The 15068-nt window shown below is 46.9% G+C and overlaps 1 protein-coding gene across 4 annotated transcripts in view; it reads right to left on the bottom strand.

Moving 5' to 3' along the window:
• The window catches only part of LOC116388904 (kinase suppressor of Ras 1), a 23038-nt gene that overhangs the window by 3540 nt on the left and 4430 nt on the right, over positions 1–15068 (bottom strand). The window contains exons 2-18 of one of the 4 annotated variants that reach the window (XM_031857223.1): positions 11065–11205; positions 7772–7919; positions 7185–7674; positions 5898–6079; positions 5305–5374; positions 5117–5200; positions 4852–4913; positions 4656–4765; positions 4179–4347; positions 3869–3910; positions 2469–2517; positions 2309–2372; positions 1468–1746; positions 1181–1377; positions 992–1088; positions 653–786; positions 121–252 (exon numbers count right to left, since the gene is read on the bottom strand). In XM_031857223.1, the coding sequence (XP_031713083.1) occupies positions 121–252; positions 653–786; positions 992–1088; positions 1181–1377; positions 1468–1746; positions 2309–2372; positions 2469–2517; positions 3869–3910; positions 4179–4347; positions 4656–4765; positions 4852–4913; positions 5117–5200; positions 5305–5374; positions 5898–6079; positions 7185–7674; positions 7772–7919; positions 11065–11205 (2450 nt within the window). The remainder of the gene's footprint in view (positions 1–120; positions 253–652; positions 787–991; positions 1089–1180; positions 1378–1467; positions 1747–2308; positions 2373–2468; positions 2518–3868; positions 3911–4178; positions 4348–4655; positions 4766–4851; positions 4914–5116; positions 5201–5304; positions 5375–5897; positions 6080–7184; positions 7675–7771; positions 7920–11064; positions 11206–15068) is intronic. The other 3 variants (XM_031857224.1, XM_031857225.1, XM_031857226.1) reach the window with 3 other exon arrangements.

Genomic DNA, 15068 nt, shown 5'->3' with positions numbered 1-15068 from the left:
GGGGGGGGGGGGGAGAAGAATCATAAGTGTAATTATTCTGTCGAACGGCGAAGTCTCTTCGTCAGAAACAGGTGTGACGGAGCAGTTGGTCCCCCCCGAGACGAGTGTGACAGAACTCACCCGAAGGCGTACACGTCTGCCGCGGTGGAGAAAGGGAGGCGGTCCTCGTTGTTACCTGGGCTCATCCTGCGCACGATCTCTGGTGCGAGATAACAAATCCAGCCATGTGGAAGTTTTAGTTTGTTCTCACGCCTGGATACAAAAAAAGAAGAAGAAAAAAAAAAAAAAAAGGTACACATTTGTCAGTAACAAATCAAATGGAGTGGAAAATCTGAGTGGGAAGATGCATTAAATAGAGTGGAAACTGCATTATCTCAATGTAGTCCATCTCCAACTCCTGTGTACAAAAGGGAGCGCGGATTTAGAGAGTGGTGTGCTCAGAATGTACTTAAAAATAAACAAGGCTGTGATGGAAAGCATTCCGATTTTACAATCAGGAGGCTTCAGTCTTTACAAAAAAGAAGAAAATACTGGCTGAAAAGGGAAATGCCTGCAGGGCTGGAGGACCTCAGCAATTATTACAAATCACTGGACCTCCATAGGAAATAACAGTGTGGTGTGAAGAGCACTTTGGCTGAGTGGCGTTTCTTACCTCCCCTCCTGAACAACTCCAGAGATCCCAAACAGCCCGAAGTCTGTGATTATGACTTTGTTGGTATCGTGAAAAACGTTCTTCGACTTCAAGTCTTTGTGAACAATGCCTTTAGCGTGCAGATAGCCCATTCCCTGTGTCGGAAGACAAGATGGGTCAGTAGCTATGGATCGTTAAATTACACGAAAGAGCTAAAATAAAACAAGTAATACACAATAGTCATAGTTAATGGATTTGCCTTTGTTATAATACAGATTTACTGTTTCATGGCACCGCTTGTAAGTGCTTAAATCATATATATTGTATATATATCGTAATATAATGTGAAAGAATGAATACCTTTACAATCTCCTGCGCAATTTGTCTCGTCTTATTAATATCCAACATGTTTTTAGTGTCTCTCACAACGGAATACAGCGTCCTGCCTTTACAGAAACTGTAGGGGGAGAGAAGAAAACAATTTCAAATAAAAGACGTGTCTTCGGGTTAAAAGCGCTTCAGAGGCGCGTTTGATATTTCGGCTCTCACCTGGTGATGATGGCGAGGTGGGGCGGAGCCATGCAGGCCCCCATGAAGAGGACCACGTTCTCGTGCCTGGTCTGTCTGTAGTTCATCACCTCCTTCTTGAAGAGCTTCAGATGGTCCTGGTTGTTCCCGTCGATCTCGAGGAGTCGGATGGCTACCTCGCCGTGCCACCGCCCCTTGTGCACTCTGCCCCAGCGGCCCTGTGCGAACAGATAGCAACTTCAGCTGCGGTGCCCTTTTTTTTCTCCCCGGAATACGACAGCATGTGCCGTCAACGTCTAGATCCTCACCTTTCCTATGAGCTCCCCGAGGTCCAGCTGCTCGAAAGGGATGTCCCACTCCTGCAGGTAGACGCTGGTCTGGCTCGCCTTGCGGGAGATGGGACCCTTCCACTGGTTCCCCCGGGAGCCGGGCAGATCATCCAGCTCATCGCACTCGCCGTCGGAGCCCACGTTCATCCTCATGTCCTCCTCCTCGTCCTCATCCTCCCCTTCATCGTCCTCCTCCTCATCGTCCTCGTTATCGTTCTCCACTTCGGGGTCTTCGTCTTCGTCCTCTATTTCCTCTTCCTGCAAGAGTGCGGTGACGGCGTCGTTGATCTATTGTGCTTACTTACTGGCATTTTTTTCTTCGTATTCTTACAGATTCAGAAAATGCTACATTTCTAATTGTTTTATTGTATATAAGTCATCTGTATCTCCCTATTGGATGGTTGTGAAATTCATCTTATGAAGGATGAGTCAATACATTCTGTAACTGTGAGCCAGCTTTGAATTATACAGGAAGACGTTTTTCTTTTGCTGTCGCAGACATAAAATGGGGATATTTACATGTCAGCAAGACTCTCCTGTTTAAATGAATAACACAACAGCTCCAGCACCGGCACAGCCAAACAGGTGAAAGCTGGTCCCAATAAACAAATGTTTTGTCTGAGATTTAACAGACTATATGAGTCACCCGAGTCTGTCTGTCTATCAACCCATTGATGGATGACAATATGAGTCTCCGACAGAACGTGGTGCAAAGATACATTTCCGAAATATATAGAAAAGAATATAACAACCTCATTGCACGGACAGCTAAACCTAAAGTATTGTTCTAGACGGCGCATACATCGTGTTGCAACATTACCTCTTCATCTTCATCTTCTACCAGCTGGGCGTGTATGTCATCCGCCGATTGCTCTCTCTCACTGCTGTGACACAGAGAAGGGGTATCAGAGGGGGCAAAGTCCAAGAAAAACTAAATATTTAAACTGATGTGTCATGAACTTTTAATACAAATGTCTTACACAGTGACTTGGAGGACATCAGGGTGCAAATGAGCAGGGCTGGAGACATCTGTAGAGGACAATAAGATGGTTAAGGAGGAAATGAGAGAAGCAAAAATCATTTTCTATGTCGTCCCCCCCTGTTTCCCCTTTAGGAAAGCCCCACCACATGCAGAACACGGGTACATCCCAAGTCTCTTAATTGTCATTTCCTCGCTCCTCGCTTGAACCGGAAGTTGTTCTGCGCCGCCATATTGACAGCCGTCCCAAAGCTCTTATTTAGCTCTGAGGAGCGAGGATGGAGGAGAGACCTCGGAGGAGCCATGAGCGAGGAACCACGAGAACAGCCTTCCAGGAAGTCTTTTAACGGCCGACACGCCCCCTCGTTGTTCATCAGTTATGTGATTGGACGCTTCAGCCGATCGGACTGACTGACTGGAGTTTCATACCAGAGTGAAGACAGATCACAGAATAAACTCTAGTTTATATTCGATTAGTTTTCTGATTCAACTTTCTTCATTTATTAGAAAGATTTGTCTTCCCCTCAATAACTTTTATTATGGATACAATTAAAGTCAGAGAGAGCTGGGGAGACGAAACACTTTTCACATCATTTATCATCATTTTCATTCAGTCACGTGAGGCGGATCATTCCCGAGTTTGATGAGTTTTATCATTTAAACTGAACCTGAAACATGGAGCCGAATACATTTATTCCAGTGTTCAAGAGAAACCATAATCATATTCTGGGTTAATTAATAATGACGTCAGAATCTGAATTTCAAAATGTACAGACGCATTCCGTCGGTAGAAATCGATCCTGCGCTCATAAACAGGACACAGTTTGTTAAAGAGGTAACAGACTACAGAGAGGAAACACCTCCACAGTGATGATTACTGGGTCTTTATTAGTTACTGTTATTAAGTACAGTGATCATGTGAACAGACACAAACTTCTCAAAAGGCTCTCCAGCTGTTAAAGCTGTGATCAGCGGCCGCCGTCATAAGCAACAGACGTCGCTTCACGTGACGCAACTGAGGAAAGGTCGTCTCATGTCTCTTAAAACATATTTCCTCATTTCCTCTCTCCTCGCATGGTTTCCTCCATGCATCCCTGGTGGGAGGGACTAAGACGCAAGGAAAGGACCCAAGTGAAGGAAACGGGGACGCAATTAAGAGACTTGGGATGTACCCCCTGACTGCTCATGCAATTTGCCACTACCACCAGCAGATGGTGTCAAAAGGCCGTTCAACGTGCAATCCTAGTGCTGGCACACAGTGAGAGAGAGCCGGATGGACTGCTACAACCCCAAAAGCAAACATGCAGAGGAGGGAAAGAGCTACGTGGAATCTACAGTGTGGAGGATGGAACGAAGCAGAGAATAGCAATGCAGAGTGACATTTTGGGACCGTCAACTCACCGGGGAAGATAAACTGCTGTCTATGCTGAAAGTAACAGGCAGCTTTTGCACAGAAAAAAAAAAAGAGAGGGAAAGACCGACAAGCATGGCAGGGGAGAGAGACTCTCGGTTAGAGAAGCTTTGAATGAACAGATCTTGTAAACAGCACAGTTGTTCTTCAGTGTTAAGAGTTGTATGTGGAGAGAGAAGGGTGTGGCCCGTGCTGTTAAATGCAGTTAAACTGGAAACGTGGTTTAAGAACAATAATCTGTACAAATACTTCAAAGTATGCACATTTCAGTCAGTACAGTATACTTTGTTCCAGGCTTACCGGGGAAATTGAAGCGGCTGTCCCGATGGCCTTTGGGCGAGGGGTTGGGTGGCGGGGTGGCGCTGGGGGGGTTGCTCTGCTGGAAGGGCGCGGGGGAGGAAGGTGTGGACGAGGTGGTGGAGGACGGATTGCTGCTGGAGTCCAGCTGGTTCAGCACTGGAGGATGGTCCTGTTGGGGCGCGGGAGGAGGGAGGGATGCAAACGACACTAGTCAGAGCAGATATTCGAGATGACTTCTAAAACTCATCTTGACATCGTAGCAGTCGACGGCGAACAGATGGGGATGATTCTGACCAAAGTGGTCTCAAGGACAAAAATATAGTCTTGTGTGGCATTCTACATTATGGCTTCATTGATTTAAATAGTTTATAGAGAGGCGTCATAGTTTGTGAATACGCAATGACTGTCGTGTTTTAAAAAGGTCTACACAAAGTGATATGGTGTGCCGTAATGCAGAACTGCTGAGCCATGTTTCACCTTTTTCGTAATGGCCTTTGGTAGTGTGCCGAACTGCGGTGATTCTGACGGCCGGTCCACGGGGTTGTTTATATCAGACGGAACGGACTCGGTCCTCCGAATTTTGGCGACTGGAGGAGGAATTGGAAATGTCACAATGTGCAGGCACAACACAGTGAGCCAATCAGCTGCAGACGGAGGGCAGAACAACGCTTACTTGGCAGAAAGGAGATCCTGCAGGACGGGGCTTCCTTTGTGCATTTGTTGTGGCACTTTAACCTGCACAGAGAGTCGGCAGAATATCAATACACGCCACCTTAAAACCCTCCAGGCTCCATCACGCAGGCCAAGGATTGAATCCTGCCAGAGCGCCTGTGTTTCCTCCTTCTGCGCTCTAACACGCTCTAACACTGCTCTACTGTCTCAGTCAACAACAAAAACACTTAAAAGTTGAGTAACGCACTCTTTAAATAGAAACTCACCGACAGTGTTTGCACTTAACCCCAAACATCATGTTCTTCTGGCACACCTGACATGTCTGGGACAGCCAGGACTTGGTGGAAAACCTATAGGACGCAAGCATTTTGTTATTAATACCACATCTCGCTCGTTAGATTTGTTATGACATTAGCTTAGGATGGAACATATGGTGTGGAAGAGAAAGATCTACCTGTGTGTGACTGCTAGGCCGATGTCCCTCCTCACTGCTTGCGGGGAGCCGCGATGCGCTGCTACGTTATCTAGCCAGGGAGAGCGAGTGAGAGACATGATTAGGTTATGTCGAGAAAGACCGGTATCTAATGACGTTACCCCAGTGGTCAATCATTTAGCATTTCGATTTGGTCAAACCACATTTGGGTTATGATTCCCTCACATAGAAATAATTGAGGGAATGTTCAGTCACATTTAAGCACAAACACAAACTTCAATGCATATGAATCTTAAAGAAAAAAGGCCAATAAGCTCCGAAATGGAACGGGTTCTTCCTTGGCTCATGCTACACCCTTTGACCAAGTTTCATAGAAATAGGGCCAGTAGTTTTTCCGTCACCCTGCTGACAAACAGACCAACAACAAAACCAAACGGAATACATTCCCTATTTGTTTAAAATCGGAATAATGCCTGGCTTACAGTATCGCAGTTCATTGAATTGTCACTCACAGCCCTGATCAACAGACTATTTTTGACATGTCAAACACGCATATTCACCAAATCAGCAAAATAATAATAATAATAAAAAATGTATACACATGCATGACTCACTCTTAATGCTGCTGTGCTCCTCCAGGAGGGTGGGCGTGCCGGGCAGGGTATAAGACGCCGTGGTGGCAGCCGGGGTGATTCCGGGGGTGCGCGCAGACATGACGGGGTAACGGGAAGGCGAGTCCTCGCATCCGTTCCCGTTAACTTGCATATTCAGTAACAACTTATTCTTCTTAACACACCTGGACAGAGGGGGAAGCAAAACAACCAGTATCAGACTGGATGCAAGAGCAGGTGCGCATCAACACCAGGTTGTATTGGGCAGGTTATGTAAGGGCTAGCAAGAGGCACGTTGGACTACCTAAATAGCATTGGCCCGGGACAGACAGGGTGACATCTTTAACACCCAGAAGTCACAAAGACTGAGGCCAGCTCTGAGGTTTATACGCACGCACACGCATGAAAAACAATGAATTTGTCTAATTTCATCTAGATTTCTGTTCAGTCAGCTATCAGACCTGTGACTCGATTTCAGCTTGCCGTTGTAATATACCGATATGCAGAAAGCCGGGATAAACTAGCCGGACTGCCTGTGCGTGCATTAGATGTATTGGATCTATGTCAGCTGTATTTACTTCCGCCTTTGCCATTTGTTTTTTTTCTCACAAAAAGCTTTCCATAAACACACAGGATATTATGGATAAACATGTGGCTTGTTTGTGTATCTGCATCCAAACACAACAGGGAGGAAAACTGAGGGAGAAAGAGAGATGTGTACGTGTCTCGCCACCTCTCTGAGCATTAGTCCTGGGACATATTTCCTGTTTTGACATGAGTCATAATCTCTGGGAATCTGTGCGGGGATTAGCTCCACTCATGCAGCCAGAGCAAAGGAGCAACAGGCAGGATGTGAAAGGATGTGGGGGAGGCGGAGGGAGGGAACGCAAGAGCGCGTCTGAAGAAAAGCTCGGCCTCTGCGGTCACGACGCGGCGCAAGACTGAGGTGAGGAGGAGACACTGGGAAGATGCTTTCAGGAAAACCGCACCAGCTCATCAGTGGGCGACAAGAAACACGCGGCTGCATCAGTAACCCAATTACGCATGATAATGCTCGTTTAAGTAGGCTGCAGCATCCACTACTGCTATCTGTTCCTTTCACTTCTCCACTGTAAGTGGAACACTTTTTTTTCTTTAGGTTAATTGCCTATTTGTACAGTGCTCAAGGATAGTTTGGCATTGTATATCAGAATCTGCTTTATTGGCCACCAATGCGTGTGCATACGAGGACGTTGACTACCGTATTTTGCATCCCTCTCTCAATGCACAAACAGCTCTCTGAGCACCTACTTGTTGGAGGGCGGGTCCTCGATGCGGTTGCCCAGCTGGGACTCGTGGCTCTTGCTGCGCGTCAGGGTGATGTTGGGAAGGAGGTGCAGCACTTTGCGGGACGGAGGCGGAGGGGTGCAGGGGGGCTTCAGCTGGTGGCGCCTCTTGGAGGGTGGAGTTGCAGGCGGGGTGGACGTGTGCCCGTGGAGCCGGGCTGCGCGGGAGAAGAACATCGGGAACGGGTCCGTGAGGGGGCTTTCGCTGTGGCCGTACGACGCCAGCGCCTCGGGCGTGGGCGCCGCCGACACCGAGCCCGAGCGGGGATGAGGGAAGATGGCGCAGGGGGTGGATGGGGTGGAGTGGATGGCGGATGGGCGGGCGAGAGGCGACGGGCTGTGAGGGCGGAGTGGAGTCCCGAAGCCGGTCAGCTGGTCTGAAGTCAGCAGAGAGCCACTGTCCCTCCTTGTGGGCTCGGACAGCCACGGACTGCTGTCTTCCCTCAGTTCCCCTCCTGGACCAGCACAGAAAAAAACACCATCAGTAGGAAAACAAACAAAAAAAGAAGAAGAATAGAATGTCCCGGAGGCTCCCGTGGAGTGAACACAAACCTGATTCAGCAGCACTCTTCAGACAGGAGAGGGCAGCACTGAGCCGAGCACATTCTTCTGAACTGGACCCTAGTCTTCGCATGGTATCCCTCACCTGAGCGCCTGACATCTGCAGTAAGGCATCCAGAGTCAACTTTGCTTCCACCGCCTGCAGAGGAGCAATTACAGAGGGAAAGGAAACGAGATGCATGTTAGCCCTCTACCGCATCCAACACGTCACACCACTAGTGTGGACATTATACAACTGATGCCATTTGTGTCATGGGAGGATTGAGCTGTCGGTAGAGCGTCACTAAAAGACTTCTGTTGAACACGGCGGCGTTAGCGGGCTGAAAGTCAGCTTTAAAAAAGGGCAGCATGTCGCAGTATTAAATAGGTCATACAACCCCTGACTTGCTCTGTTCCTGGAAATCGGTGGTAATCCTGGATGTTTGGGGCATTTAACATGCAGCTTCTTCCACTTATCGGGCAGATTATTCAGGACTACAGACGTGGTTTTAAGTCTGAATCAGTAGATAGAAGTAAAAAACTTTAGGAGGCCAAATCTGAAGTGATCAAGGCCACATAATACTTTTTTTTTTAATTCTGCCGTTTGAGAGTCAGTGTATCCTGACTAACACGTCTGTGCGATGGGTGCAGCTAAGCACAGCCTTAGACGGAGTGATCACTGTACAGTGGTGAAGGAAACTTTGACAGCAAGCTAACAGGAAGACAACATTGTGCAAGTAGAGGATTACATTAGCGAGGCATGATCAGAGTGGGAGGCAGACTGAGCAGCACTGGTAGGCTACAAATCAAGGAAATAACAGTCAGACACGACACGGATTACATGGCGGCTAGGACTCAATACACCGCAATCACCCCCCCCCCCCCCCCAACCACCTTCATAACAAACACGTACTTGTAACCGACAGCTTGTCAAACTAGACAGTATAATGGGAATCAACTATTTGAAGAGACAGCAAAATGCAGCACTCCAGAGGGGCAAGAGGGGATTGGATGATTTTTTTTTCCCTTCTTTTAAAAATCAACAATGAGATTACGTTAATAAAACAGGCCGTGGTCCTTTTCAGCTACAGATACACTAGCAGCAAGTTCATGGTGGAAATTTACATTTATAACAAATATAAAAAAAATCTGTACTTATAAAGTAGGTCATTTTCAGTAGCATATTTGGATTAAGACATTATTGTTGCATGCTGCAGTAGTAAAAAATGTATTTAACTGTAAAGTGCACCTTCGATCTTACATTGCTTGAGGATCGTTTAGTTAAATAGTGGCTTGAGCGTCACACAAGGACCTCGCTAACATGCCATACACGTGATAACTATAAACTAGCACCATCTCCATTTCCTCTCATTTCCACCGGTTATCGTATAAATCACAACCAGAACAGTCGAACAGAATAGATAATAATAGGTGAGGACCAGGTTTAAAGCCTGAGGTATTTACCGCTCACTTAATGTTCGGTTACCGAGACAGTTGGCAAAAATGACGGCACAAACTGTTTGCGGATCACGGAAGGAAAGTGAGTTAAGGATGTTTTTCTGACATGGGGGGGAAGGACGCAACCGCCTTATCAGGCAGGTTAAAGCCTTGCTTTGAGAGGGCAAACACTGATCAGAAAACTAGGGCAGCCTCCCACACTCGTGTGTACACTGCAAGCAAAAGGAAGCACACACACACACACACACACATACAGACATACAGACGCACGCACGCAGAATGCACAAACACAAGGGTGAGTGACGTGATATTCAGAAGTGGCTGTGGAACCCGCCGCTCCCCTCCCACCTGCTCATTCATAATAACATAATAACAATTTTAGCACCATGAACACAGCACAGCTTGCACACATGATTGCTGTACTGGGGGCCCCCTTTTTGTTTTTGCCATGTATGTGCACACAGCAAATAACACCGCATGTTTACTGAGTCTACACTTTGAAATGGGCCCAAAACCACTCGACACAGAGGGCTTAGAATATACTACTCATGTGGGCAAATGGACAATGAAGAGCAGAGAGGTTGGATGCCAAGTTTAAACAACATATATACGGTATATATATATATAAAATCACTGTAATGTTTTTGGACCAGCCATTACATAATCCAGCCCTCATAGTATGGACGCTCGGTAGAAATCTCAAATCGAATAATGCTTGATCTAAATGGTTCATCAACACGCCTTGACGCCAATACATACTTTGGGAAATCCCAGTTGGTATACAACACACACACACACACACACACAAACGAGCACTTTTACTATGCTACCAAAAAAATGATTTGAAGGTGGTGGGGGTTTAAAATTGAAAAGCAAATGAGCACAGAGCGTGAGGGTTACGTCTAAAACCATCACAACAAGGCAAGTGAAAGAAGAGAAAAAGTGTGCCCAAGCTGGGGCCATATCAAAGAACAACAAGTGCAAGAGGGATTTCAGATAAGCAGGTTACAGTTAGGTCACTAAACGAAGACAAACAAGACAATGCAAACATTACAGTGGATGAGAGGGACACAGGAAGGGGAGCCGAGGGGAAGGGGAGGAAAGGACAAAAGATTCAAACAAATCACGAGGTGGAATGAGAACGGCGTTATAGGCGTGAACTTAAATAGTGGATCTCAAACCAGCTGTTATCTCATAAGTCAGAACAAGATAAAGAAGAACTGGCAATGGGAGTAGTTTCCGTATGATCCAATGCAACCTACCAAATAGTGAGGAATGTTTATTATCTTTAACATTATAATCTATTGATAAAGGTTTTTCTTTCTGGAGGAAATATCTCTGTGTCCTGCTCGGGGACCAACACATGTTCAACATATTACTCAGGCTCTTAATCTGAAAAGTCATCTCTTACAAGGCCACCAAAGGGCAACACTGCCACCACGACATACCGCAACGCTGCTCTTTGGTGTCGTTTAAACATCCTCGATTAAAAGAAAGGATTCATTTTATTTAGACCGAGCCAAACGTTTGGAATCTGCAGCCAGGGTTTGAGAATCAAACCTTAAATAATGCCGATGCACATGCTAATTTCAACAAATATTCCACTCTACGAATATTTGTCAAAATGAAAAATGACAGAGCTCCTCTTTTAGAAAGACATGTTGATGGTCAGTGGTCAAGTATTCCTCACGTACATGTGAGCGGGGACTGAGTACACAAAGTGCATTCCACATAAATGTGACACAAACACAGTCACCCAGGCCAGAGAGAGAGAGAGAGAGAGAGAGAGAGCTAGGGATGGAGAAAGAGAAAGAGAGACTGATATTCACACAGAAACAACGTGATACCTCGATGAGCTCCGGTCGCAGGTTGATGGTGCGGAGCCAGTCTCGTAGGCGCGGGTAGCTGTCCAGGGCCTCGGGCCTCTCCGTCTCTGGCACTTTCTGCTTGCACTGCAGCTGTTTACAGATGTATTTCATCAGCTTCACCTGCAGGGAGCAACAGAGAACACAGCGCAGACGGGAGGGGCAGGTTAGAGGGGAGACTCACAGCGTGCTAGGAGCTAAGGAGCAGGCCTTCGCTGTCACACCTCTGTGTTGGCATTGGTTTTTTTTTTTTTTTGTGTGTGTGTGTGTGTGAGATGACACAGAAATGATGCAGTATGTGTGCTTTGTTTTTACTGTAACACCACACATCATAAGTCACTGTTTAGAGCAGTACCACATATACTACAGACTACTGGTGATGCTACAAAAGTGACATTCCATGGGGTCAAATCCATCTTAAATTGACACGAACCACTATATACTCTCCATCATCAGAAGCCTCTTCATTAGGTTCACCTGATGCATTAATCACTCCGTACTGTCACTGGGTTTTTCTTTCTTTCTCCAGGCAGCAACGATTTCAGTGTTTGTTTAACCGGATTTTCCAGTGCACAAGACAGTTAATTAGATATAAACAGCTATCATCATGCAGCGGAACAACGAGCCGGTCATCTAATGAGAGCATCCGCGGTGCTGGCACAGCAAACAAGGAGGCAGCTCAGTGACATAATGGCGGAGGAAAGAGCCATATGATCAATTCTCACAGTTAGTTTCAGAGGCGCTGTGCTCTCTTTTTTTCCATCACCTGCTCTTGAGGCTTGCATTAATGACTGAAGCCCTGGCGAACACCTTTACTGTAGCGTCTCATGACGGACTACTTTACCGGAACACCCCAAACCCAGCTGTGCTCCAAAAGAGCCAGCACCGTCACCGTGTCGAAAGCAACTTGTATTCAACTGACACACGAAGCCGCGAGACGACACGCCGACGCTTTCGAAGCCAATGTCAAGTGCAGTGGTCCTGTGAGTAAGTATCACCGTGGTGTTGTATTCGCGTTGTATGCAGCTCGGCGGCGGCCGTATAGTGTGTCTCCTTATCTCGCGGGCTTATCTATCTGCGAGAGTCCATTACAGCACGTGCAACACCAGCTATAGCTTCTTGACCGACTCGAGTGAAGTGAGCAACAACGCGCACGTCTTTTTCTCTGCTCATTAAACTTTTCTCTGTGACACATCCACACACACACACACACACACACACACACACACACACAGACATAATCTCTCATACAGCCACGCCGCTGCCAGAAAAGTGCGGCCTTGGGATGTGAAAAGGCTGCTGCGTGGCAGCTAACAAAAGCATAACTCCACTGAGATGAAAGAGGATGGAAAGGAGGTGAAGTGCTCTCTGTGTCGACTCTGACTGCGGCTTTTTCAGCTCCGCAATTACTCAGCTATTATCAGTTGCACTCGAGAGCATTATAAAATAATAAAGTGGCCTGCATTATTGAACGTCAGCTGATTTAAAAAAAAGGGATGTTTTCAAAACTTACCAGCAAGGAAATGCAGAAGAAAATAAATGCAAAAAACAAAAACAAACAAATCTCCCCTGGCATGTAAATGCCTTCATAAACTTGTTTTTAAAAAGCATAAAAATACTGTAGTGTGGTTAAATGTGATGCCCTGCTGTTCACAACATAACTTCAGAGTTTGAACCTCCTTTTAGTTGCATTCATTTGACCTCAGAGTCCAACCAGTAAGAGCTTGGCAGCTTGCTCCCACCTTCTACATTAACCTGATTTTGCCATTGTCGTACATATTTTGAATTTGCACCTAATTGTTATCTTAGATAATATCTTTATATTTTCACCCCTCCCACTTTGAAGTGCAACAGCTGCACTGCAATTTTCCTTTGGGATAATCAAAGTTGTATCTTCTGGTATTTAATACACATCTGTGGCTGGACAGACACTCCATGAGCACACATGGAAAAATATCTGTGACACATTTTCTATCCAACCCATTACGAGCAGACATTCTGAATTACAGAGCCTCGGACATTACTCCCTGTGCTCTCCGAACGCAGTGCTCCTGGAGATGTGGATTATACTTGCATGGCCGGCATTGGAGAGGCCTGTGCTCGATGTGGCTAATGAGCTAGCTTCCTGCTTTTGCCCCCACTACACACTGGTGCAGCCCTGTGACGTCGGGTTACCTAGCAACCCCTCTTCTGAGTCGTCAGCAACATTTCAGTGGGATTTTCCCACACATGCGATAACACAGAGATCAGACACAATACATGTCCACATGCAAAGTGTCACCATGCGTGTCCACAGGACAATAACTGTAGCAGCGGCAAAAAAACAAACACGGCCGACGTGTTTGATCTCCGGTCCCACACGGAGCATTCACTTTACCCGTTACCACCCTGAATAAATACGGTGGATAGAGTTACACAAGCGTGCATGCGAGCGCACACACACACACGTCCTCAAATCCCACAAAGATACCAGTAATGCATGTTGAGAACACAGTCAGGCGTCTCGACAGATAACGACAGACCCCCTCTGATATATTTTTGGTGCAGAGTGGAGAACGCAGCGTTTGACGCGTGGCCTGGAGGTGGGAGGAGGGAGGAGGGGGGATGGCGTCAGAGCCCACCTGTCAGCAGCCGAGCTAAACAACACCATGGCAACGGCCTAATGCGGTGAGGAGATGAGTGACAGCCGGTGTGGTCCGCCACCCAGAGAGAGGGGAGAGAGGAGTCCCGGGCAGCGGCCTGCCTGCCTGACACAGCAGGCGCTTGAAGGAGCAGATCCCACGGCTCCCGATTGTTCGCTCAAGGCCACTTTTTTTGGTGCACCTGCCGGGGAGAGCATCTTGAGAAGTGAGCCACGGCGCTCTATCCCAGGAATTGATATTTGCACAGGAAGGTCACTTCCTTGCTCTCAGACCGGAAAAAACGCTCACGTTTCTTGTTGTCGGAACAGGCTCAGTGAGGCATTTCTACGCCTGGTGTCATATTAGCTATTGATCATTAAAGTCCCGAGCGAAATCCGGGGAACATTTGCGGTGCAAGCAGTGAATGCAGTCGGAGGAAACCACATCTGGGCACAATAATAGCACAATTATTCCATACTCCCAACAAAAGGGACACAAAAAGCTACTTTTAACGTCTAAAAGGCAAGTTGTTTTACTGGATCGTGTAAGTAGCGGATCCGTGGCAAGCGCACCGATGTTTTATGGCTGACGCACAATTTTATCCTCACAAAAAAGATGAAAATTTCAAAAAGACAAAAGCACAATGAAGGCAGGCAGACCCAGTTATGCAGAGGGCACGTCACATGGACTTCTAGAGGGGGGGGGGGGTGGGGGGAACGTACATGGTTGACAGACCCGGACAATGGCATCATTGTTACCACCAGTGCAAGTTGACCCCTACAGTGAGCTGGGCTGGGCTGGGGGGGGGCCTTGTTTAGGCTAACACTGTGACATATCCGACATGTGGTCTGTGGAGCCATTTTGTACATTTCAAAACAAAAGTACCCATTTGTAATGGAACTGCAGATAGTAGTGCACATTAAACATGTTTTGTGAAAACAGATAATGAGTACATGAATAAAAAGCGCCCCCCCCCCCCCGCGCACAAATCTAACCATTTATAACCAACCGCCGTGCTAACTTTCCTCATGATTCGGAGCAAGCAAATTGCCCCTTTTCCACAAGAGAAGTGCAGCGGACCTCAAAATGACAGGATGTAATGCAACTCATCCTGAGTCGGTTTAAGAATAGACTAAGGCCAGCCTACACTCTTCAACCATGCTGATTTCCACATCATGCAGCCCATTCGTATCGACTGCACCACAAAAAAAAGGAAACAGACACAGGGGTCACCATTGCCACAGTCGCTAGAGTTGTGTTTCCTCTGTACCCTCATGTGAGCGACATTCTCCATTGTCTTCTCCTAGGCCTCTGACAGACACACACACACACACACACACACACACACACACACACACACACACA

This window comes from Anarrhichthys ocellatus, unplaced genomic scaffold, assembly GCF_004355925.1.
Source record: "Anarrhichthys ocellatus isolate YVR2014 unplaced genomic scaffold, GSC_Weel_1.0 scaffold18, whole genome shotgun sequence".
Taxonomy (NCBI): Eukaryota; Metazoa; Chordata; class Actinopteri; order Perciformes; family Anarhichadidae; genus Anarrhichthys; species Anarrhichthys ocellatus.
The sequence above is the reverse complement of the archived record's forward strand: the minus strand, read 5'-3'. Positions and strand labels throughout refer to the sequence as shown.